This window comes from Balaenoptera ricei, chromosome 10 (assembly GCF_028023285.1).
Source record: "Balaenoptera ricei isolate mBalRic1 chromosome 10, mBalRic1.hap2, whole genome shotgun sequence".
NCBI lineage: Eukaryota > Metazoa > Chordata > Mammalia > Artiodactyla > Balaenopteridae > Balaenoptera > Balaenoptera ricei.
This window is the reverse complement of record NC_082648.1, coordinates 34462576-34488650: the sequence shown is the minus strand read 5'-3', so window position 1 is coordinate 34488650 and position 26075 is coordinate 34462576. Positions and strand designations below refer to the sequence as shown.

The 26075-nt window shown below is 36.4% G+C and overlaps 1 protein-coding gene across 1 annotated transcript in view; it reads right to left on the bottom strand.

The window, feature by feature from the left end:
• The window catches only part of PDZRN4 (PDZ domain containing ring finger 4), a 149062-nt gene that overhangs the window by 10999 nt on the left and 111988 nt on the right, over nt 1-26075 (bottom strand). Inside the window, exons 4-5 of the mRNA XM_059934556.1 lie at nt 7836-7934; nt 5241-5303 (exon numbers count right to left, since the gene is read on the bottom strand). Coding sequence (XP_059790539.1) covers nt 5241-5303; nt 7836-7934 — 162 coding nt within the window. The remainder of the gene's footprint in view (nt 1-5240; nt 5304-7835; nt 7935-26075) is intronic.

Sequence of the window (26075 nt, the reverse complement as noted above, 5' to 3'; positions counted from 1 at the left end):
TTTTTTGGTAAATGTATACCTGAAAATTTTGTACTGAGTCCAAGGCCTTTTTTTCTTCAAAATAAACATAAATTGGCAGTGATGGGTTCCACTACACCTCCCCCACCTCAATTGCGTGTAGTTTAAAAATAATGATTTCTTTCAGTTTTGAGGGCTTGTATCCATTTCATAGTAATACTTAGTAGTATATCTGTGATGCATCTATTTGTCTATCAATTATGGACCTTATCATTCATCTTCCCTCCATTGTAGGCATTGATCCTAAGGAGACTGAGTTGGATGATCTCACACAACTTAACATTTTCTGTTTGAAATACAATTCTCACTACTACTTTTTCACTTGAGTATATGCATACTTCCAAATTCTTCATCTAAACTTTACTTACCATTAATCTAAACACTCTTCATTCATGTTAATGTTATTGTTCATTTCCTCTATTAAAATGCAGATAATAGTGCCTTTCTCAGAGGACTGTTATAGGATTAAAAGAGTTAATATATGTGAAGAGTTTAAATAAGTGCCTGGTATACAGAAAGTGCTCAAGCTTGCACATATTACTGTTAATGCTATTGTTGTTATTATTATTACTATGATTATTTATATTTTAATCCCTCAGAAAGACTCTTTTCTTCTAAACAAAGCAAATATATTAAAATTCATGTGGGGGGCAGTGGTGGTGTGATGAATTGGGAGATTGGGATTGACATATGTACACTAATATGTATAAAATGGATAACTAATAAGAACCTGCTGTATAAAAATAAAATAAAATTCAAAAAAAATAAATAGAATAAAATTCATGCATAACATTGAAATCCATAGCAGGAAACATGGTTCTAGTTTAAAAGATATCTATCTCATATATATTTTTAATTTTTAGAGGGCCATCAAGAAACAATATGGCTGCGTTTGATTTCCTTTATAGTTGGTGTTCTTCTCTCTCCTCTGTGAACTCATACTACAAGAGCTATGGTCTCCAGTCCTGGCATTATGTTCTTATTTTGGGAAGACAGATCATACATTGTAGAAACAGTTTTACATCCAGAATCATATGTGGAATGAAAGAAATCTGCCACAGAATACTGGCATTAAAGTGTAATCTTTGTTTATTTTTCAAAATAAAGGCCACCTTAGCCACCTGGTTGGTAGATCCCGTTGTACTCGGGACATTACTTTGATACCCAGATTGATATTGAGGCAAAAAACGCAACCATAGGTTTCATCAAAGATGCCTCTCAAGGAATGAAAAAGACTTGAGGAATGGAATCAGAGAGAGCTTTCCACCTTCATTTGCTCTTGTTCCTGAATGATGGCTCATAGCTACAGGATTGCTTGTGGGAAAGCAGCTTGCTGTGCCTGGAAACATCATGCAGACAGAAAGGCGAAGGATCCAGAAACAAGGGGAGGGCATAGATGAGAATTGGAGTCAGCACAATTTAATGGAAGACTTCCGTTTCAAGAAAAGAGAGGGAAAGAGAGCAAGGAGGAAGGCAATATTTAACCTTTGTTATAAATGAGGAAAAACTGCTAGATAATATATCTGTTTCATTTTTTGTGCATGGTATATGCAAATATTAGTTTCAAAATGGATATTTTCTTGGCTTAGGAGAGATTTGTGGCAATTATAAAGAGAAATCAGCCGAAATTCCACTTTAGGCCTAATCACCTGTACGGGCATATGAGTGTGTGTGTGTGTCTGTGTGTAAAACCCTAAAAGTCTAGAAATATATTTATATACCTTTTTTCTTGAATATGCCAATTTTTAGGTTTCCTGTATCAGTGTACCATAGGCAGGTAGGCAACTACAGTTCTTGGCATTCAACCACCTATAGAATTTCTTATTTGAAAACCCAGGAATCTTAGGCAAGAGAAACAAGTTTTATTTCAAATGTGTTTATATTTCAGTGTGGAGAGAAAGAAGGTAAGTGAAGAATAGAAATACAGAGGTGAAAAGAACAGAAATAAGGGGAAAACAGTTATCCAAAGGGAAGAAAGTAAGAGTAGGAAGAAACGGTGAGGACCAGTTTAGGGCAGAGAAAGAAAGAGAGCTGATTAGAAGTCTTATTGTTCCACTGTTTGAGCTTTTGCAGGGTCTTGTCAGGGAATAATCCTTAGAAACATGACTGACTTTTCTGGCCAACATGAGATTAGATTGCTTACATGGAATAGTATATGCCAAAGAGAACGTGAGACTAGAGCACTCTTTACTTTAGACGGCTGATCATGTATGTCTTTAATTTTTCTCCTGACTCAGCACGGCAATTTTGTAAAAGAACTTCCCCATATTAATTCCTGGGAACACATCTGATACCACCAGTTTGTGGCAAAAGCACAGCAAATAGAACTGTCAAGCACTTGCAAAGAAAAAACACATGAGAGCTAGAATGTGTTCTCACGAAGGTGGATCATGGTTTCTCTTCTGCATGATCCCTACCTTCTAACAATATCATGTGATTACCTGTGTGTGTGGTGCCATTAGGTGAGGTTCTCTGACAGGACCGTGGAGCACTACACTTAGAAAATTTTAGCTACACAATGAAGGAAGGACCATAGAAATACTCTACTTAGGTCATTGTGAACAGGAAATTAAAATCCCGATTGCTCTAATAAGATTCATTTAAATCAAAGCCAGCCAGGAAACTTAAAGGATGAGAAGAAATCCTCTCTTTCCCCCACTCTCATCTCCCTGGGAAAGGAGTCATTAATTGTTCATTACAGGGTATCCCATAATCTCCTTACCAGCCACACGGGAGCTATTTGTCTATCGGCACAATTTTGTCACAGTTTTCTTTTATATAATTTTACTATCACCATTAAGATTCTTTGTTTCCTGTGTGTGCAGATAGAATTGAATTCTAGGCTTTTTAATGTGACAGGTATTTATTCATTAGATGTGACGTATTTGTCACTAAACATAAACTAATCAGGCAAACCACAGCACTTTATCAATCCTGCTGTTGTTTTTTCAATGAATCAAGTCCATTAAGGAATGCCTTATTACCCAGAAAATATCTTATCTGAAAACTTTACCTGCCTATGATATAGCCAAAAATAAGGAAGTGTCAAAATACATAGTGTGCATCTGTGGAAACATATGTACTTTATTTCTATCAAACTCTACCCACAGAACTAATAGACACCATTTTACTAACTGTATTTGTGTATCTAGCCTATGGGAGGTGGTGACCTGGAAACTCGGAAGTGAGCCAGTGAGTGCACAGTAGTGGGTACGGGGCGTGGTGAGTAGATGGTGACAGGAAGAAGTGACAGCTGGAAACAGCAAGAGGAAAATGACAAAACATAGACCCAATGCATCAGAAAAAGTAGCCAACTAGGGTCATTTAATATCAGGGCACACAATCTTCCAGATCTTTCAGCCATTGAGCATTTTACTCTATTATATATAGCATTGTGTGATGATTGCTGGGTGTGACGTGACTCTCAGCATCAAAGGAAGGTTACATTCTTTTCAGTATATTTAACTGGAGATGTTAACAAAGTGAACAACACATTTAAAATGATTTCTAAATCAAAAACTCAATGAAATATTTTTGAAGCTTTCATTATCTGGATGACACATGCAGATGGTACCCCTTTTTATTAATGAGGATGTATAAGTATAGCTTTACTGCAGATTTTATTCTTCCATCTATCCTATCACTCTCTCTACTGAATACCCGTGTTTCATTCACTTGTTTACTCACATGAGTGTGAGAAAAACATTGAAAATATGGTAGCAAACAAGACTAAGTCTTGGTTTCTTGATTCACTTTTCCTGCCCCTGAGTTATCCAGTGATAGACACATCCCATTTTGTTTAACTACAGGTCAACACTTAGGGAGCTCATTAAAGTAGAAATTATGTATTCTTGAAGTTTTCTGAAGACTAGTGGGACCATAACCTCTAATTCATACTTCTATTCTTTCCTCATTGGAGCCTTAGTAGAGGGTCCTTGATGAAAAAGGAGTTCTGTGGCCTCTTGCTAGAGAAGGGAAGGGGTATGGAGAAGTGGTGTGATTCGGTGAGTACCCCCCCCCCCCAAAGATAGGAAAGAAGACCAGCAGAAGGCTGGGCAGAATAGCCCTCGTGTGGTACAACTTTCTCACAACAACGTCGCATTGTACTGTAATCATCTGCATAAGCAGCTGTCTTCCTAATTACACAGGGAATGCCCCAAAGGCTGCCATGGAATCTTGTCTATTTTTAAAGCCCTGGTTCCAGGTAGAGTGTTGAATCCAAATGTACTGAACTGAAAGAAACATTCGTTAGGGGTTCATATCTAGGAAGGAGAAATGGGAACAACAGATCTGTCATAACAACTAAAAGTTTTGCAGAATGTTTTAACAGTTTGTAGCTTCTTCAATTTGTCATTTGAGTCCTCCTTCCTGTCTTGCAGTTGTGATCTGCAGTGAAACTCAACCCCCAAGGACCTCCGTTCTTATTTTGGGTTAAACTGGACATAAGAGCTGGGGCGCTGTGTCTTCCTCCAGCCACCCTTTATAAGAAAGGATTCAGAAGGGATAGAGCAGGTCAAGGCAGATTTAGGATGGAAACTTTGGCTTTTGCAGTTTTTCCTGGTTTGGCCGGGAACTCTTTCCAGTCTACACACCCCCTATGAGGTGCTTACCATCTCTATTTTTAAACTGAAACTCAGTCAGCCTCTATGTTTTCACATTCCGTCCTCCACATGTCCCCAGCAACTCATTTATAAATAATTAAGACTTCTTCAGACTTCTAAACTTTCATAGTAATGGAACACTGGGATCCCTGTTTACCTAATTTATTGTGGAAAAGGCAGCAATAACTGCTGCTGATGCTAGTAACAACAGCAGTTAATGCTTATTACTCACCATGCACTGTGTGCTAAGCACATCACATGCTTAATCATATCTAACCTTTGCAACAATATATTTTACTATTATCATTCTTTAAGATGAGGAAACAGGCTTACAATGAGAGGTTAAGTAAAGTGCCCAAGTAAGTGATGGAGCTGGAAGCTGAAGTCGAGGTATCTGAGTCCAGAGATTATGCCTTACTCACTAATTATTAGCTACTAATCCTTAATAAATGGCACTATCCTTATTTTTAAAAAGGTTTAAATGATCACTTTTAGTTTTGTAGATGTTACTATGCAGAAACAAAGACAAATTATTTTCTCTAACATTTTTCAAGGAACAAAATAAAATTAAAACTATTGGACAGAAAGTAGGAAATTAAAGGAAATAACCACACCACATACTTGCAAAATACGATCCCCTTCTCGAATCCGGCCATCTTTGGCAGCAATGCTGTTTGGATCTACCTGTAAGGGAGAGGACACACAGCTTCAAGTGGATATGCAATATCCTCCCAGGAACTTAAAAATATGGTTTTAAAAAATATTTTAAAAAACGTATTTCAAGTTTTTCTATTGATTTATAGAGTGCGTGCCAAATTTTTCTTCTGTCAACTGATTCTAAAAATGTAAATGAACTATTTTAGAATTAATTACAATAAAATTAAAGAGTACTAGAGCACATCTTGATTTGTAGACCACTTTTCTCTCCCTGCCTCTCTATGTTTCTTCCTTCCTTTTATCCTTTCCCCCCTTTTAATTTTATTTTATATTATTTTTTTATATCTGTTCACTCATTTCTGTATCCCAACTGTCAGACATGGTCTTCAGCTGACATGATCCTCAGCTGATGTTAATACTAGGACCCAGGAAATTTACTTTCTGCTAGGGTGATTTTTAAATCCTATCTTAGCTGTCTGAGAAAACCTGATAGCTATACTCTAAGTCCATACTTATTAAAGGGATTTCTGTGTTATGAGCACATTAATTTATAAAGAGATTTATAATCTATGTAGCTCAAGAAGTGAAAAAAAATCCTATCCATGTAGATTATTACTAGACACTACTTTACATATAGGGTGAAGTATATTAACTGTCACTTATTTTAGAATAAATAGATATTTAAAGCTCTATTAAGAGTTTATCAACATTTTAATGGGCCAAACTTCAGTGATGACTTACTGTTCACTGGGGGTAATTCCATCTATCACATTTCACATGAAGGCTTCAAACCATTTATTGGAGCTTATTCTAGCAAAGCCTTTTTTTTTTTTTTTTTTTTTTTTAAGCAAAGTATTTCAAGTGTAGGGTAAGGTTGATCCATCCTATCCAGATGTTAGATATTACTTTTTAATTAGGTGGTACCAGCCAATAAATGAGTTTTAAGTGATCAATCAAGAACAAAAGACACTATAATTACATGTAAGATGTATAGGGAAACATTTTTTCCAAATAATTTTGTTCTGCTCCTGTGGCTTTTTTATTATCCCTGAAAAGTAAAGTTCCAAAGCTGACATGTTTAAATAGTAAACAGAGACTTACTTGAAGGAAATAGGGGATGATTAATCAATTGTATCCTATTTAGAAGCCATTCACAATCTAAAACTTTGTCTTCAGAACAGTAATCAAACTAATATTAAAATTCAGCATTTGTACCTCCATACGTACTACAAAGGATAATGCTGCAGGTGTTTCCTTATACTTCCTCACCATAAGCAGAGGGGTTATCATAGTTGTTTATTTAAAAGAAGTATATAAGTCAAGTATTCTCTGGAGATTTTTCCATAGTGAGAGCGAGTCAGTAGATTCTTTGGTAAAATGATACATTTATAGAGCTGCGTAGTTTTCTAAGTTCATTAATTATATTATCTCTGCCAGAGTCTAAACACCTCTATAAAAGTAATGTGATAAGCATTGTCATACTAAGTTTCTAGGTGAGGAAGCCGAAGCTCAGTAAGTTATGTAATGTTTTCAAAGTCATAGCCAAGAAACTTTGGAACAGCACAGAACAGCAATCAGTATTTACTTTGGGTTCATACACATACATATATACATACATGGTTTCACACACATATATGTGTGTATACATACATATATGCAGGAGTTAGATAACTTATCTATATATACTTGTATGTACATATATGTATTTGCATGTATATGTGTAATTATAAATATGTTTGTATGTGTATGTATATATATATCTCACACACACACAAACATAATACCTTACTACTTCTCATAAAATGATTCTTTTGGGAGTTTCAAAAAATCACCTGTAATAATAAATTTTGCTTCACATGTTTTCAAAGTTATTAACACTGAGGGTATTTCACATTTACGTACCTCACTTTTTTAAATTGAATTATAGTTGATTTACAATGTTGTGTTAGTTTCTGGTGTACAGAAAAGTGATTCTGTTATACATGTATGTACATATTCTTTTTCATATTCTTTTCCATTGTGGCTTATTACAGGATATTGAATACAGTTCCCTGCGTAAGTACCTCACTTCTTGAAAGTGATTATGGGGTTGAATAAAACAAACCAATGGATGCACTTCTTGGATATGATATTTAAATTTATCAATTCTGTCAGCAGAGTAAAATATCTGATTATTGTGAATATCAGATTTAAAAGTCAATGCTATTGTTGACAGGACAGATAAAGGACGCAGCAGGAACAGAAGGATAAATGTTTGCTGATCAAAAACTTTGCTTGGCTTCCTGCGTACTTAAGGGACTTTATTCAGATTTAGACAATGTTACAATTTTTGCACTTCTCCTTACTGGAATTCAGTGGTGAAAGCATCCACATTAAATAGGCTGATAATAATTCCATTACTTGGGCAACATAATTTACTTTCCTAATTGAAAGTGACAACTACTGGTACATGGCCAATTCTTCCCATTCCAGCCTCCCAAGGATTTTCTCATTGTGAGTCATTTCACTCCACTGCTCGCTGTCTGCCTCCCCTAACCTCTTCTCCATGGCATTTCTCACCTCGCTGACATAAATGCCGGTGTCTTCTTCATCATCCGTTCGGTAACAGACTGTCAGGCCCAGCTTCTCTTGACTGTTAACACGACACAACTCGACCTCCTGAGAGAAAAGCACACACAGAACGACATTTATCTCAGAGAGAAATCAAATCCCGCAGCAGGATGGAGAACTCACTGATATTCTCTAGGCCATCCTGGGAAGTCTTCATAATTATTGCCTAACATCTAAAATTAACCCATGTTACCAGAATCCTCACAATTTACTCTCAACATGTATGTCTGTATATTCAGGCCAGTGTTTTAACTTTTCATTGTAAAGTTGGAGATGTGCAACTTTTTTGTATTAAATCATAAAACTTTACAAAACCACAAATGAAGTTTAAATAAAATATGTAGAAATCAAAAATGTGGAATCAAGAAAATATTTGAGAATGTTAAAGTAGGTAGCAAAATGTTTATGAAACTACTGAGAGTACTGTGTTTTTATTTGTATTTTAATAAAATAAAATAAAGTTCAAATAAAAAAAGACTAAACTGTACATCAATTCTTCTTTTGAGTTCTATACAACATTATAATAAGCAAGAGTTCTGTGTAGCTCAGGCCAAGGTTTTCTATTATCCTGTAGCAGCTCTCACCCTTGGAAAGAAATGGGTTCATCCAGGCTGTAGGGAGAGACATCAACAGTCATATGGGCAGAGGCAATGATTCAAAAATGCAGCAGTAAATGAACAAGGAAACACATTTACTGAAACACATGGCTAAGGGGCTTGAAATGTCAGTCCTTAGGTAATGTATATTGAATCTATTTCCTGATTTATATTCAGTAAAATAATAATAAATTTCAGTGTATTTCATTTTTATATAATGAAATAGACTTGTACTACTCTCAGAAGCAGATGACTTTTAGAATAAATTGCATAAGTCCAAGCACTGAAACACAAATTGGTGCTCTCATCATGGAGAACGTGTTCCTATTGGATGGAGCTTATAAGGACCTTTAGTAAAGAATCAGATGAAGAAGAACAGAATAGATTTAAACTGGAAATGAAATCTAGACCATCTTTCTAAAACTCAGGCTTTGTGGGAGTCACAAATTTGTCTGTCTTGCTTAATGCTCTTTCTCTTGTGCCTGGAACAGGGGACAGTTCAGTGTGGGGACTCAGTTAATGCTGGTTGAAGGGTGATGTCTTTTATTTCAAAATATATCCTAGTGTTTATAACTTTTTGTAAAACAATAATTAAATAATATTTCCTCTTTAACTGGAGGTAGATTTTGTGTGTGTGTGTGTGTGTGCGCATGCGTGTGTATGAATGAAGGGAATAAAGTTAGTTAATAAAGTATCCGTTTAACTGTATATGATCTGAAATAGTTACCAGGACTAAATAACGAGAAACTCACTTAATTTCCAACTAGAGGATATTTTCCAGTACTCTCTGCTACATATGAAGAAGTATCTTCCCTTTTAACTTCGTATTTCAGTGAAGGTCTTGTCATTGGAAAATAACTATTTATTTTAACGACATACTATACAAACCAAAGGTAAATCCTTAACATGGATAGACTGTCATAAGCTCCAGTGACCAATAATTTCACAGCTAACAGCAAATAAAAGAAAATTTAAGTCTTCTATCCTGAGACATGTACTGCAAATTGGCGAAGTACATGAAAGCATGAAGAATGCTGACTTTCCACCTGGTGGACAAAGATACTCTAAATCACACTACAGAGCTTAAAAAGGGCTTGGTGTATGTTGAACAAGAAGAAAAAAAGTATTTTCACCTAGAGGAAGAATAGCAAACAGTGACATGTTTTGGCACCAGAAGCAAAAAGTATACACCAATCAAGGGCATTTTCAAAATTGGCAACAATTAATGCCTCTAGAGGGAAAGAACACTTGACTAAAACTGTAACATTAGGAAGGAATTATAGCAACAAAAGAGCTCGATTATAGCAATGAAGTATACAGTTAAGGAGTAAAGAAGCTTGTGATTCCTAAGAGGCCTACAAGGAAACCTAAACACCCCATAAAGAATTGAAAGTGGGACCTTTAAATTAAAGCAAATGAGCTGTATTCGGAGCTGAAATCCATTGACTTTCGATGTCCTTCCAGTAGCACTGAGAAACACCCCATCCTGTGGGAAGTTGTTTCCAGAGGGAAGCATTCCTTTCGTGAGTGTTTTCTCTACACTCTCCACGGTGTAATAGGGTTTGGTGTTTGTTTAGAAGATGCATATCTAAATATTTTGTAGTAAAATGGAACCAATCTATTAAAATAAAAAGGGTAGAACCACCCATACAACATCAATATCACCAAGAATCACAGGGAAACAGAAATCTGAGATCCTGAGGTCAAAAGAACTTTTCAATATTGTCATCTTATTGAACCTAAGCAAAACTGTGAAGCAGGTCTCAAAGTTACCCACAGCATCTTTCTTTTCAACATCACCCCCTCCCCCTTTTAAGATACTGGGCACCCTCCTACTATTTCTTTTGCTTCCTGGAGTTCCTGAGGTTGCCTACCTAGGAAGCCATTGGGATTTCAGGCTTGCCATCTTAATCATCTCCTAGAAAAACCTGGTATTTGGTGTAGTCTTCCATTCTCTCACGAGTAGCTCTTGAGATATAAAGATAATTGATAAATAAATGTTTCTTAAAGGGATCATCATTAGTAATTATTTAAAATGTGGCCCCATCCAGGGTTTGGTTCACACCAATAAAGACTGAAAATACAATTTTTATTACAAGCCTTAATTCAAAGGACTGAACTTATGGAAATAAGACTCCAGGCTCCAGAGGAGGCGCAAGTGAGATTTCTTGGATCCCATAAATCACCGAACACCAGCCCCAAGTGTGGACTTGCAATTCTTTCTTTGGTTGAGAATGTTTCAGATACTACATATTTCGTATTGGTACACAAAAGCATACATTTTAGAATCAAAGTTTCTTTAATTCTATGACAAAATAACTTATAAGCAGCTACCTGTTGACAATTTTGTTTGTATGAGGTAAAGGTGGCTTTGTAAAGGCTGCTTATCTGAAAAGAATACTCTAACCCAGGTTTAATTTCGTATTCCCTTCACAGTGCACACAAGCCTCTGACTTCTGAAGAAACAACCCTCTGGTAATAGAGAACGTTTTCCCTAACAACTTTCATACCTTTCCCTCTGTCATGAGGAAGCTGTTTGATGAAAAACACAGAAGTGAAATGCTACCTCGGTACATTTTCTCCACGGAGACAATTCTTGGGTATCTGCAAATCAAAGGCAAGCCCGCACGGATGGCACTGCTAACCTTCCATAAGTCATTTGTGACTGGAGTGGAAGAATCACTTCATATACCCGATGAAACCACATTCATTTTGGCTTGAATGTGCTTTAAGATGCTATGTTCTGGGAATATGTACAGTCCCTTAAAAAAATCAAATCACGGTATCTAATCCTGTGAGAAACTGATTATTGAGATTGAGGGTGGAGTAGGAGATTAAAGTTAGTTAGTAAAGTTTGCTGTGAAATATCCTTCGAATTATAGAAAGAATGGGATTTTTTACATAAATTGGTTGCACTACAGTGCTGTGAATATTTTATATTTTTTTATGATTGGGTCTGAGGTGGAACAAGGAACTTAAAAAGAAAAAAAACACACTTTTGCTTTTTAGATGGGATTCTCTTGCTGGAAGAAGAACTGAGGCTTGAAGCTGCCTGCAATGGTTTTTTAAGCAAATTGTTTCCACACTCTAAAGAGCTCTGAGGCCCATGGAATGAGTGAGAAAATTCAGAGGCAATCAGTACTACACAAGTCAGAATGAAAACCAGGGCTAGACAAGATGGTCACTGATATCAACTGACAATCCCGAGAGAGGGGTCTATTGTGTCCATATCTTTCTTGTAATTTTATTTGTTTTCTGGTTTTTATTTATCAGACAACATATCCATTACTACACAAGCTTAGTATTAATCATATATCATTGTCTTAAATTTTGTAATGTTGATTAGTAACTAGTGAAATACCATGCTTAGTTGTTCCAACAAAACCTTTATTAAAAATGAAGTAAGTAGGAAATATGAAAACTTTAACCCTCACAGCTAAGAGAAGCCTAGATACTCTACTGTGAAAATATTGCTTCCATTCACTCTCTCCTGGATAGTGGAAATCAGGTATAAAACTCAGTAAAAAATAAACGACAAAACTCCTGGAATACCCAAATTGCTATGACTACATCATTTCAGGCTCGGACACCCCAACTCCAAACATTCAAAACAAGTTGCTGCAACTAGTAAATAAATTACATTTTATAGAGACATTAGGGTAAAACTGAAAGCACGTGGTCCTGTCTTTACACTAACACCCTTAGCCTCACCTCCTCACTCAGCCACTTTCCCTTTTCAATGATATTGTTGTGAAATATAGGCAGTGTTTAATCCTATCCTATTCTTAGCGACTTTCTCTTTCTGAATCCTTTGAGAAATAAAACTGCCACATTTGTCTAGATCCAGGTTGTCTGCTTCTCACTGTGGACTCTGAATTGCCTTATGAAGTCTTAAATTACCCATTTGTAATCAATTTTACACCCTAACAAAGAAAAAGATGTTAATTTTGTTTATACTTTTAACTGGGTCAGGGAATGGATTCACGAGGCCAGTAATTAAGAGTCCATGTCAGGAATAGAAATGGGAAACTTAAAATCAAGGTGACTGTCAGAAGTGGTTTGTATTTTGTATCGTTACTTGTGCTGTGTCAACTAGAGAATCAGGCCAGTGGCATGGGCACCTGCCCTTTAATGGGCTTTCACCCAGTCCTGCTCTGTCTATACCAAAGAGCAAAGGCAGGGCAGGAAACCAGAAAAACGTGCTGTTTACATCAGACATGTTTTTTTTTTTCTTCCTTCCTATTTTGATGTTGTATCTTTTGAGAAAGCTGCACTTGTTTTTAAGTATTAGGATCATGTGGTTTACCTTTGTAAGAATCCAGAAATTCAGGGTTTTTCACAGTTGACTCTTGAGATTTGAACAAAACATAAAATGATCATTTATTAGCTTACGAATGGCACTGCTAAATATCCATAGTCATTTGTGTCTAGATTTTGTGATCGATATGTTAGTTGTTGGCGGGTCTACATCAAGATAATTCAACATATCATAACAATGTACAGAAAAGACTACTCACAAAATGTCATTTCCATAGTTGCTTTACTTCTAAAATATCCACTTTAAGCAGCTTCCATTCCCCCTCCACCATTTGTGCTCTCTCACTGGACCTTGAACCTGTTGACCCTTCCACTTTTCACTATCAATAATTCCCTCACACCCTCCCCTCTCTCCTTGCCCAGCTTGGAAGTGCAGTTAGTCATGATACTCTTATAAAAATCCACAACCTCCTCGCTATTCTCTGCCTTCACCATAGCACCCAGCAAAGGTCAATCACTGTTGAGCCCAACTCTTCACTTCCTTGTGTTCCCGCCTAAGCGGCTGTATGGTCCTGGAGGAAAAGGCACAGCCATGCTAACTACACGGACTGCTTTCACTGTAAATTCATTCCCACAAACCTCAAATGGGCCATCAACACTGCCCGACAATCGTACATGCTTCCCTCGTCAAGCTGCTCCTCTTTCCTCAATTTTCCGACACAACCTGCCCACTCTCAGTTGATGACCTCCCCTCAGAAACCATTGGATGCTAAGAGATTCTTATTACCTCAACTTTCCACTCTCCCAGATGAGTATTTCACACCCCGTTTCTCTGCAACTCTGCTATGGTGCCTTCTCTCTCTTCACTCGTAGCCAATCATTCTATTCCACACTTCGTGGAGAAAAAAGAAGCCATGAAATGGAAACCACTGTATCTTCCCTCCACTCAGCATATTAATCTAAGTTTATCTGTATCCACCCTGTAGGCAAGAATTCTGTTACAGTGGAAGAAAGATCACCAATTCTATCAAAGGCCAATGCTTCCACTCACACTTGGTAAACCATTCCTCTTTTTTTTTTTTACAAATTTCTTTCCTCCTGGAATTATTCCTTCTCTTTCTCCTGCATTATCAGTTTCTCTTTCCCTATGAGATCATTCCCATTGCCAGGCACACACACACAAAGGAACAATATCATCCATATGGGATGGGGCGGGAGGAAACCCCATAAAGATGATGGTCAGCTCTAGGTTGAGGGCTGCTGGAAGAATCAAATAAAAATGCCTTGGGGGGCTTCCCTGGCGGCACAGTGGTTAAGAGTCAGCCTGCTAATGCAGGGGACATGGGTTCGAGCCCTGGTCCGGGAGGATCCCACATTCTACGGGGCAACTAAGCCCGTGTGCCACAACTGCTGAGCCTGCACTCTAGAGCCCACAGGCCACAGCTGCTGAAGCTCACGTGCCACAACTACTGAAGCCCGTGTACCTAGAGCCTGTGCTCTGCAACAAGAGAGGCCACCGCAATGAGAAGCCCGCGAACCTCAACGAAGAGTAGCCCCTGCTCGCCGCAACTAGAGAAAAACCCGTGCGCAGCAACGAAGACCCAATGCAACCAAAAATAAATAAATAAATAAATATTAAAAAAAAAAAAAAATGCCTTGGAAGACATAATAGAATTGACTTGGTGCTTACCAAGGCCAAACTTCTGAGCAGAGAACACTGACCATGAAAAGGCACAGAGATAGGGAACAACATATCATGTTAGAGGGGCCTTAAGTAATTAATGTGTGTGAAGCTAAGGGTTGAAGATTGGAGTGGGTGAGTGGGCATGGTGAAAAATAAAACTGGAGAAGTGGCAAGATCATAGAAGAATGACTGCACTATATTGAGTATTTTGGACTCTGTAAAAAAGTAAAGAAGACTCACTGAAAGGGAAATAACATAGTCTGATTTGCAGTTTGGAAAATATCTTCAGCAGTAGCATGGCGGGTGAGTTGGAGGGGTTAAGAGATGCAGAGACAAGTTGAGAATGTGACCAGTTCATGCAAGAGAAGGTAGGAGCTTGAATGTAATCCGTGTCATATAAGTCCTTAAACAACGTTACTATTATTTCTACTTTATTGATGAAGCAAATGAGGCATAGAGATAAGTAACTTGCCCAGAGTCACACAGCAAGTCAGAAGCAGAGCTGGGATTCAAGTCCTAACTAAAGGACTCATCCTGAATTCTCAACAGCTCCTTGCTCTGGTTCTATTTACAGCTCTTTCTCATTTTTCAGTTTTCAGCTTAAATAATATCCTGGATAGTATCCCTCTCCATCACTCTTTCTGAAGCAGGGTCTCCAAAATTTTCTACAGAAATTTCACCAATGCTTAGAACTTCTTGACAACTATGATTATTTATTCTTTTTTATTAGCAAATTTGTATTTTATTAAGTTGCTTATTTTTATTGTTGGTTTCCTTTACTATTCTATAAGCAGATATTTTCTGTTATGTTTATTATATCCCACAAGCCTTAGATACGAAAGAAGGAAACTCAGCTCTTGAGGACAGTGCCATGCCATCTTCTTTGCATTCCTAATACCAGCAGAATCTGGGAATTTATGAGAAGCCCCCCAGGCATCTGCTGGATGAGTTAACTACTATAGTGAAGTTGGATTTAGGTTATAATTGCTTTGGCTATGTTTGTACCTCAGTATAATTGCATTAGATTAAGTAGAATAGATTCAGAAAGCTGTTCAAACAATAAATGTGACTGACTCTCTTACAATCTCTGCCAACAAGATAATTAATCACAGTGAACTAGAAAAATCAAGCAAAATTAACTATCAAGTACTCATTCTAAGAATTCTTCTAGCACATTTAGTTTTTATTCACTTTATTCATCTGATACTTTCTTAGCACTTGCTATGTGCCAAGGCCCTCATTTAGCACTGGAAACTTTTATGTACCAACCATAATGATAAATGTTTTGGGAATACTGTCACATTTAGTTTTATAAAAATATGACAGGCTAATATAGTGTATCACAGTTATTTACAGTCCAACCAGCATTCATTCTCTCTCTTTTTGAAAGCATGACCCTAAATTTCTTGTGCAGAATCACACCTTCTTCTTTCCTTGTCTATATGTCTGTTCAACACTGATTTCAGCTTTAGGGGCAGTCATGTGTCCTAGATATCAGCCAATGAGTGTATTTTATTTCCTTAGCTGTAGTGATCATTTCAAGGATGGATATTTGATACGGTTCAAGCCCATAAATATCAGACCTGAGAGTTTTGTTGAAACTATTGGGAAAAGAACACTTGCCTTCCCTGTCGTACTTGAACCTGCAAGACTATAGGAGCAGCTCAAATCTTCATCTTCCCACAATATATACAGCCTGGGGGTAAATGCAACAAAGAGGAGATAAAAGCCAAAAGATGGAGAAAGACTAAAATTTAGTGGCATCGTTTGAGCCCCTGCATCAAGTTATACCTGAAATAGTAAACTTCTGGAGTTTTCAATTCAGAGAGTCAATACATCTTCCTTTTCTCTGTAAGTATTTGTTTTGAGCCTTCTGTTTTTTGGATCAGAGTCCCAAATGATTTTGGTAGATAGTATAAATTTCATTTTATAGATAAAACAATTCAGGACCAGCATTAAGTAATTTACCTAAGGTTATTTAGCAACTATTTGTCTGAGTCAGAAATTGAATATATGGGTTTTTTTTTCCTTTTACTCCAAAGCTTTTTTTTTCAATCAATACACTCTTCTAGTCCAACGATGATTTAAGAGCTCATTTTTAGACTGAGGCTTAAACACTACAAGAACTCAGAAAAGTGCAATGGGCTACATGGTAGAAAATAGATGAGTCAAGGGATGAACCAAAAGAGGGAAAGTTCCAGAGAGAAGCTACTTTCACGCAGTGGGTGAGAAGTTCATTGCAGCTATAGCAAAGGGTTGCTGAGGGGGGTACTAAGAGATGACGCTAGAGAGGTGAGTTAGGACCAAAGTCTAAAAGATCTCATAACCAAAGTCCTGGGCAGAAAAGGGAGAGGGAGGTCAATATGCAAAATTTGGGGCATTCCAGCTTCTATAAACTACAAAAAGTTATGAAACTAGGACTGCTGAGAGAAAGCAAGGACTTGATTTTCTGGTATTCAACTGAGGCAGAAGCATAAATTTCTTCTATTTTATTTTTAATATTGATTACATTTTAAGAAAATTAATATAATCATAATTTACTTCATAGGATTACTTGGAAGGAAATTTTAGACATAATTTAACTTGTCCTCCAACTTTTATCAATAGCAATGACTTTCCCACATTTACCTGGTGATTTAGTGGCAGAGCTAAGATAGAAGCCAAGTCTCCTGACTTTCATTCAATCGCTCTTTTTACTGTTATCTCTTGGTTCTTATATTATTCTTTACGTAATTCTCACCTGGGATGGTCAGTTGGGGTGTGCAGGGAGGAGAGTGTGATGGGAATGGGAAAATCACTGCAGGAAATGAGACAAGCTGATGGAAGTGGGTTACCTAAGTGAAATGTGTGGAAGCAGGAACAAGGTTGACAAGTGATGTTAGCTGTAAGGTAAACTGAATCAGGGTGATGATACAGGACTCGAGGAGAAAAGGGCTTGAGTTGACATTTTTTTAAAACTATTCTTTCAACCCTTTGTGTCTATAGCAGATTTAAAAAGAAGAAAAAGCACACTAAACTTTTATATAAAAGTATTGTCCATTCTCTGAGAGGCTCAAACACCTATTGTCATTCTCATAGTACCGCATTTCACCTGGTCCTGCTGTCTTTATTGTATCTCTACTCCTGCCATTTGTAAGCTCTCTTCTCTTTGAATTATGGAAACTAGCTTTTTCAAAAGAAAGTGTTAACAGCATTTCTTTGATATTAGTCATGTGCATTCTGAAAAGTAAATAGTCGAAAATGACCGGGCGACCCTTTGTGCCATGGTAGTCCTTGATTCAATGATTGTAATTCTTGGTTCCACTCACCGCCATGCTTTTGAGCTTGGCCATGTTTTCCATAAAGGAGATCAGCTAAAGAGATACCATTTACTATTTGGGGTGCTGTTTTAAAGTAAAACAAAAAAATCATTTTGAAGAGCAGATATTTACTTGAGAAAGAAAAAAATCTTTTACGTAAATATAAGACAACGTATAGCTACTCTGGGTGGCAGAGTGAGCATAGTAGAGGAATAAAAGTAAAATCTACACATTCACAAAATGATCCTCAGGAGCACCTACAAGGGAATTGAGTAAACTAGGACTGAAATAGGTTATAAATATCAACACTGGGTGACAGAGTTATCACTGCTTTATCTAAGAGAAAACAACGTCATTTGGAAGCTAACCTTTTGGAATATTGGAAGCCCTGTTAAATATTTGGCACAGAAGTTGATATACAGCCTATCCCTTGACAGGTAGGATATATAGATAAGAACAAAGTGGCAAAGAAGGCAGAATGAAGAGCTACAGGGCTGTGGTCTAAGGTAAACCCAAGAAGGAATATATTTATGTTTGATGGGTAGGACTAAAAGACTGCTCCAAAGGGCCCAGAGTTTAGTAGAGATGGTAGATTTATTGTGAACCAAAGTTAAAGAAAGGAAAGGATCTGGGGCATGATAGCAAAGACTACTTTTTGAACTTGAATGGAGACAGTAATCTAAACTTATCAGATAATATTCCATTTATCATGCTCCATGTTGGGTCAATACGTTGATATGCAATGGAAATTTTTTGCTAAAAATAGTGCAAACCCACTGTTTTCTTCATAGGTAGGGAAATTAAGTGTAAAACTTACACAGAAACTACAAAGATTTCACATTGTAAAACATTACATAGAATAAATTTGTGTTCCTGGAAGTGGATCAGAGGAAGAAGTCTTTGATGTTATTATATTTTCATACCTAATATTTAAGACCTTGGTTGAAACTATGATCAAATAATGAATTAAATTTTCTTCTAACTACAAAAATCCAAAATATCGTCTGCCTTACCATGATCATTCAAAAATACGGTATTTTATTCAAGCATCTCATGGTCAGTAAGTAACTTGTTCCACAAGATTCGTTATGAAAAGATGTTTGGTGTCCCACATCTCCAGATTAGTAACACAGTGAATAATAATAATAATAAATTTCTTTGTAAATACATAGTGATTAATTGTAGGTAACAGGCTGAACCTGAATTCATGCATTATTTCATATTTGGTAGGTTCTATGTTTTGCCACTGACCATTATCCAAAGTGTTCAAAGAACTCATCTGATAGCACAGATTCTAGATTTTTCCTTTTCTATCCCTTCTTTATGGAGCCAGCTCTCTTAGTTATCTTTTAAGGCCAGTCTGTTATGATACATGAAATGCACTGCATCTTTATTGTACTGGCAATAAAATTCTAATAACATGCATTAAAACCAATTAGTAGACCTGAATATCTCCTGATCTAATGAATGAGACAAGGAGGGCCTACATTAATCTATTTCAGATATTATACATTGAATTCTAGACTGCGAGACGCCCATGTCTCTGTTGACACAACAGAAATTTGTCAGTCCTTTTCAGAACTTCTCTTTATTTGAAAAGCATTTAGGAACTTTTCCAGCATATGTTATTAAGGAAACATAAAAGGAAGATTAATAAAGCAGAAGAAGAGGGGAAATAAATAAACCTGTTGACAAAATGAACTTTATTTCCATCAACTGGTTATTGGAGCAGGAAATACAGGCTTTTCTAATGAGGCACTGGGCTATGATGGCGAGTTTTCTTCTAAGCCATTTTACAGTGGGGGCTAGGGAGCTTTTCCTGTGGTCATCATAACAGGAAAATGTACAAGACTTTTAAACCTGTCAAGATCCCATAAAAGTTATAATAATTATTCCCAAATTATTTTTTTCCTGTTCTTTTTCTTGTTTGCTAAAGTAGCACTTTCATATAATCAAATGTGTTCACATTACTGCCATAGATATTTCTGATCTAACCAAGGAAAATAAATCCTAAAAACATTTCTCTTACAAACTTCAACAAAAGGTTAAAAATGTGGAAGTTAAAGCTTTGCATTTTATTCAACATTTTTACATTTTCTCCAAGAGCTCAAGATAGTTGGTAAGTTTTTTTCTTCTTAAATCAGAAAGCAATGCGAATGAAGCAACTGACAAAGGATTAATCTCTAAAATATACAAGCAGCTCATGCAGCTCAATATCAAAAAAACAAACAACCCAATCCAAAAATGGGCAGAAGACCTAGATAGACATTTCTCCAAAGAAGATATACAGATTGCCAACAAACACATGAAAGGATGCTCAACATCACTAATCATTAGAGAAATGCAAATCAAAACTACAATGAGGTATCACCTCACACCGGTCAGAATGGCCAACATCAAAAAATCTACAAACAATAAATGCTGGAGAGGGTGTGGAGAAAAGGGAACACTCTTGCACTGTTGGTGGGAATGTAAATTGATACAGCCACTGTGGAGAACAAACAGTATGGAGGTTCCTTAAAAAACTAAAAATAGAACTACCATATGATCCAGCAATCCCACTACTGGGCATATACCCTGAGAAAACCATAATTCAAAAAGAGTCATGTACTACAATGTTCATTTCTTCTCTATTTACAGTAGCCAGGACATGGACGCAACTTAAGTGTCCATCAACAGATGAATGGATAAAGAAGATGTGGCACATATATACAATGGAATATTACTCAGCCATAAAAAGAAACAAAATTGAACTATTTCTGGTGAGATGGATGGGCCTAGAGTCTGTTATACAGAGTGAACTAAGTCAGAAAGAGAAAAACAAATACTGTATGCTAACACATATATATGGAATCTAAAAAAAAAAAAAAAAGGTTCTGATGAACCTAGGGGCAGGACAGGAATAAAGACACAGACGTAGAGAATGGACTTGAGGACATGGGGAGGGGGAAGTGTAAGCTGGGATGAAGTGAGAGAGTGGCATGGACATATATACACTACCAAATGTAGAATAGATAGCTAGTGGGAAGCAGCCACATAGCACAGGGAGATCAGCTCGGTGCTTTTTGTCCACCTAGAGGGGTGGGATAGGGAGTGTGGGAGGGAGATGCAAGAGGGAGGGGATATGGGGATATATGTGTAGGTATAGCTAATTCACTTTGTTATACAGCAGAAACTAACACAACATTGTGAAGCAATTATACTGCAATAAAGATGTTTAAAAAATTCAATAAATATAATAGTTCACTTTCACATTTTTCAATAAAAATAATTGTAGTTTCTTCAAAAAAAAAAAAAAAAGAAGCAATGTAAGCATTTGAAATACAACCATTCTTAGAAGGGAGAAAGTTCATTTGGGAGAGGTATGTGCATTTTAAACATTAGAGCAGCTTTCTCAAAATGTACATAACATTATTTACAGGTATAATTTCATGTATACATATTTTCTAAGTTTGGTCATAGCTCCTTGTCTGTACCTGTACGATTCATAATTAACAATGACTTGTAATGTTTATCACATAGTATCCTATGATCTATTTTTTAAAAATGGAAAATAAGTAATGGTATGGATTTTTCAGAGCTTGCAAAGTTTCGTAAGAATGCACATATTCTCACATATATGTATCAATTTTTATTCTAGATGGTATAATTTCCCCAATGACTAGTGCATAGGTGTATAATTGTATGTTTGTATAACCATGATGCCAGTTTGTGGCATTTAAAGTACTAGTAATTTATTATATTGGATAGACAATTAAATAAATAATGATCAGATTAAATTATTTATTTATTTTACATATTTATTTATTAAAATTATTTTATGGTTATTTGCCCAACTGCTTTATGAACTGCTTTTTCCTTGGGCCTTTGAAGAATAGACATGTTTCTCTATTTGTTGTTAATGAGATCAGTCTGAATATTTTGACCACTTGAAAATTAATTTCCATCATTGCATTATGTATTCTACAGCCTGATTTGGTAACTACATACAAAAACATGGATCATCAAAATTAATCTGAAGTATATCAGCATCTGTTCACTACTGCATAATTTATAATAGCAAAGTATCACAAATGTCCTTGACGTCCATAATATGGGACTTCTTAAATAAATAAGGGAATATCTGAATGATGGAATATTAAGACTCTGGAGAACTTTCATAACACGGGAAATGATAATAATAAACACTAAATACTAAAGCAGGACACAAATTTATATAACATATAACCATCTCCCTTTTGTGTGTTTTTTTAGTCTTATATTCAAAGAAAAATTCCTGGAAGAAAATATGAGTAGTTAGCTCTAGTTGCTGTTATTATGATCATGATTCCTTTCTTTTTAATAGATCCTTGTATTTACAAGCATATTTTCTGTGAGTATATACTTACCTAGAATCAGAAAAATAAGCATTATTTAAAAAAACCAAATATTAATCTTTGAAAACAAATGGGTGCTCTGTATATCATGGAAGCTGGCAGATTTCGAATCCTTCCCTTCTACACAATCATCTTATTTACTAGAAAATACTAATTAAAAAGCAAGGAAGGGCTTCCCTGGTGGCGCAGTGGTTGGGAATCTGCCTGCTAATGCAGGGGACACGGGTTCGGGCCCTGGTCTGGGAGGATCCCACATGCCGCGGAGCAGCTAGGCCCGTGAGCCACGACTACTGAGCCTGCGCATCTGGAGCCTGTGCTCCGCAACAAGGGAGGCCGCGACAGTGAGAGGCCCGCGCACCGCGATGAAGAGTGGCCCCCACTTGCCGCAACTGGAGAAAGCCCTCGCACAGAAGAGAAGACCCAACACAGCAAAAATAAATAAATAAATAAATTTAAAAAGCAAGGAAAAAAAAGTAATTTGATCAATTCAGTGAAGTGAGAAGAAACTAAACATAAACATCAAAGAAACACTGTGTGAGGGTAAGAAGCTCAATGGCAGTACTATGGGCATTATCTTCATCTAAAGGAGACACAGACACTAAACCTTGGTTGTTTTTTAATGCCCCAAATTTAGCCAAGCTTTTCAGTTATGGAGCGTCAGAGCCTGAAGTTCTTTGTGTTTGTACTAGGGCCAAATCTACATGAACACGTCAGACTTATCGACTCTCCACAATTCTGATCTTCTTTCCCAACTTGCTTAATGACATTACCATTGTGTCAGTCAGCCCCATTTAGGTCTTCACCGTTATTTTGTATTCTCCAACTGTGGCCTTTTACAGATAATTAACATTGCCAATAAAATGATTCTCCTTTCTCCTTTTCTTTCTACTCCCTTTGTTGTTGCTCTGGTTCAGTCTTGTAATTTTTCTTCTCTACCTGTTCAATCCCCTTGAATCATCTGGAAGATTATTGCTTGATTAATCTTATTAATATGTCTTTAACACATTATTTCATGCTCAAAAGCATTAATGGTTCCCACTGATTACTGAATTAAGTCAAAAGTTCTCAGACTGACTCTCCAGACTCTCTGTAATCTGATCCCAAACAACATCTGTACAACATCTCTTATTCTTCTGCTTAAAGATCTGATGACCTGGCCAAACTGGAGTAGAAATCATTTCCCAGATCTGCCAGACTTTCTTCCTCCTTACCAAAATGTATGGTGCTTCATTTACTATCCCTATTAAAATTCTGCCTATATTTAACATCTAATAAATTATGAACTTCCGAAAGGTGGAGGAAATATATTCAACTTTGTATCTCAGTGTTGATAGTAGGAACTTGCAAGTAGTAAGTACTTGTGCCTGTTTGCTAAATAAATGAATCCATTTCAAACCACACCTGTATCACAGTCTCTTTATCACCCAGAAGTACTCTTCATCCCTCTGGGTACACAGTGGTCTCTGCATCTCTAATTCAATACAAATCATACTCGGCCTTACATGTCATTATGGAAGACAGGGGCATTCCCAGTTTATAGGCATTAGGATTTCCTTGCATCTGACCATGTCTAGAAGACTAGTATAGATGAACCACTAGGACCTATTTGTAAGAAGGCTTAAGAATCTCCCTGTGAAAAAGGATACAAAGACTCAAAGAATAGTACTCACAAAGTAGGACTTCTTTGTTTGACAGTTATGTTGTGCTAGGTACTTTGAAGAGCCTTCCTGCTGAAAACAACTAATGAGGCTGACCTACTTCTTTTATTTATTTTTAAAGTATTACTAGGATGACAAAATAACAGTAAATACTCAGAGGACAAAGCAAATGAGTGAAGGTGAGATTTGGAAAAGAATAATCAGGAAGCAGATTTTATCCTTGAGAGTATTTACTGATTTAAGTGAAGCTAGGCCTCAATGTCCACAGTTTCACAGAGCACAAAGAATAGGAGACAATGTCCAGAGCCTATCCAAGATAAAGAGTCTAACAGGAGACCACAGGAAGGAAGCTGGGAGGCCCAAGAGCTATTGACTTAGTGTTATGGTGAAAAAGAAACACAACACCTCTCTCCCAGGTCATTGCAAAGAGAACTGTCTATCGTGAATTTTGGTCTTGAATGAAAGGGAGAAAAGTCTCACCTGAGAATAAGCAATAACAAGCTGGCCCCTACGCAAACTTCATGGATGTTTGCACCTCCAATTCAGACTACCTGGAGGGGTAACGGTGGTATCTATGACAGTTCAAGCTGATAATTAAGTTTAAAGTAGTCCTGGGAGGGTGATATCCCCAGGAGTCTGGCAGAAACAAACTCATGCTTTCTGGCTGGAGAAACCCAGGTCTCAACGTGTGCCAGGGACAAAGTTGGAATTAAAATGTGCTTAGAGTCAAATTTCACAAAGTATGCAAAGAAACAGTGCAATATGAGTGAGATCCAGAAGGAGAAAAAAAAAAAAATTAAACAGGAATCATAACTGGAAAGACATTGTGAATATATACAGAGAGATTTAACATAATGAAAGAAATAGGAGCAAGGATGGTAAATATGAGTAATGCGTATAAAAATAACTAATAAAAAAGAATAAGAACTTATAGATATGAAAATTATAATAATTGGAATTAAAATTTAAAGGATGCGTTTAAGAGCAGTTTAGACAGACCTGAGGAGAGAATCACTCAACTAGAAATTAGTGAACTAGAAGATAGATTTGACAAAATTATCTAGAATGCACACAAAGAGACAAGGAAATGAAAAATAGGAAACAGGAGTTAAGAAATATGGAGATAAAGGCTGAAAATACTCCAGAACTGATGAAAACCACTAATCCACTGAAATCAGGAATCAGTACCTTTATTGTGTACTGTACATGTGTTATCTGTATTGTGTATCAGTAAAGATACAGTGGAATGGTACTTTTGTTGTGCTGAGATAAAACATCTGCTGACCTAGAGTTCTATACTTGGGAAAATGTTTTTTACGAGAGTAAAATAAAGATATTTTCAGATAAACAAAAAAACCAAACTATTTTGCCAGTAGCAGACTCTTGCTAAAGAAAGCTAAAAGATGTACGTTAAGGAAGGAAGGAAAACTCAGATGGAAGGTCTTAGATGCAAAAAGAAATGAAGAATAAAGAAAATCTAAACAAATATGTAGTGTATATAACAACTCATACTATATAATGGCTTAAGGGGTTCAAAGAAGGCCAGGAAAAATTAAAATGCTTATAAAGGTATCATATAAGTCAGGAAGGGTGTGGTCTGCTCAAGTGTTCTTGAGTCCCTATACAGTATTCCTGTTAAGGATGAGGGTAAAGATATTGTTAATTACAAAGGAAAAAAAAAATCAATACACTAAGTTTTATAAGATAAGCACTAAAACAACAGAAATAGTTCATATTACCATATTGTAATCCAGCAGAGGGGAAAAATTGGAATGAGAAAGATAGACAATCAATTTACATTAAAGACAAGAAAGGATAGAAAAAGAAACAGAAAAGCGAAAATGAAGCACAGTATAAGAAAATATAATTATGCCCAAATTTATAAATAATTATGAGTGTAAACAGACAAAATCATGTAGTTAAAAGACAAAAAAATGACAAAATATAAATGCAAACAGACCACCACTGCCGCTAGCACAAAAGAACAACATTCCAGCTATATAAAAAGTGTACAAGAAAGGCTTGCAACAAGACATTGTCAAAAAGGCATGCAAAACATAACAATTCAGAAAAGTTGAAAGTAAAAGTTGGCAAAAGTTATGCCACAAAATACTAAGACTAAGCTGGTGTAGCTATGTTATTAGTATAGTAGACTGTATTGTAGAACAAAGATAATCGCAAAAAATGTCACTACATTTTTTTTTAAAGAAAAATTAAATTGACCAGGAAGAGATAAACATTCTGGGCTTAGTTGCACCTCAAATCATGACCTAAAATTATAGAAAACAAAAATGACAGACTTAGAGATAGAATTTGACA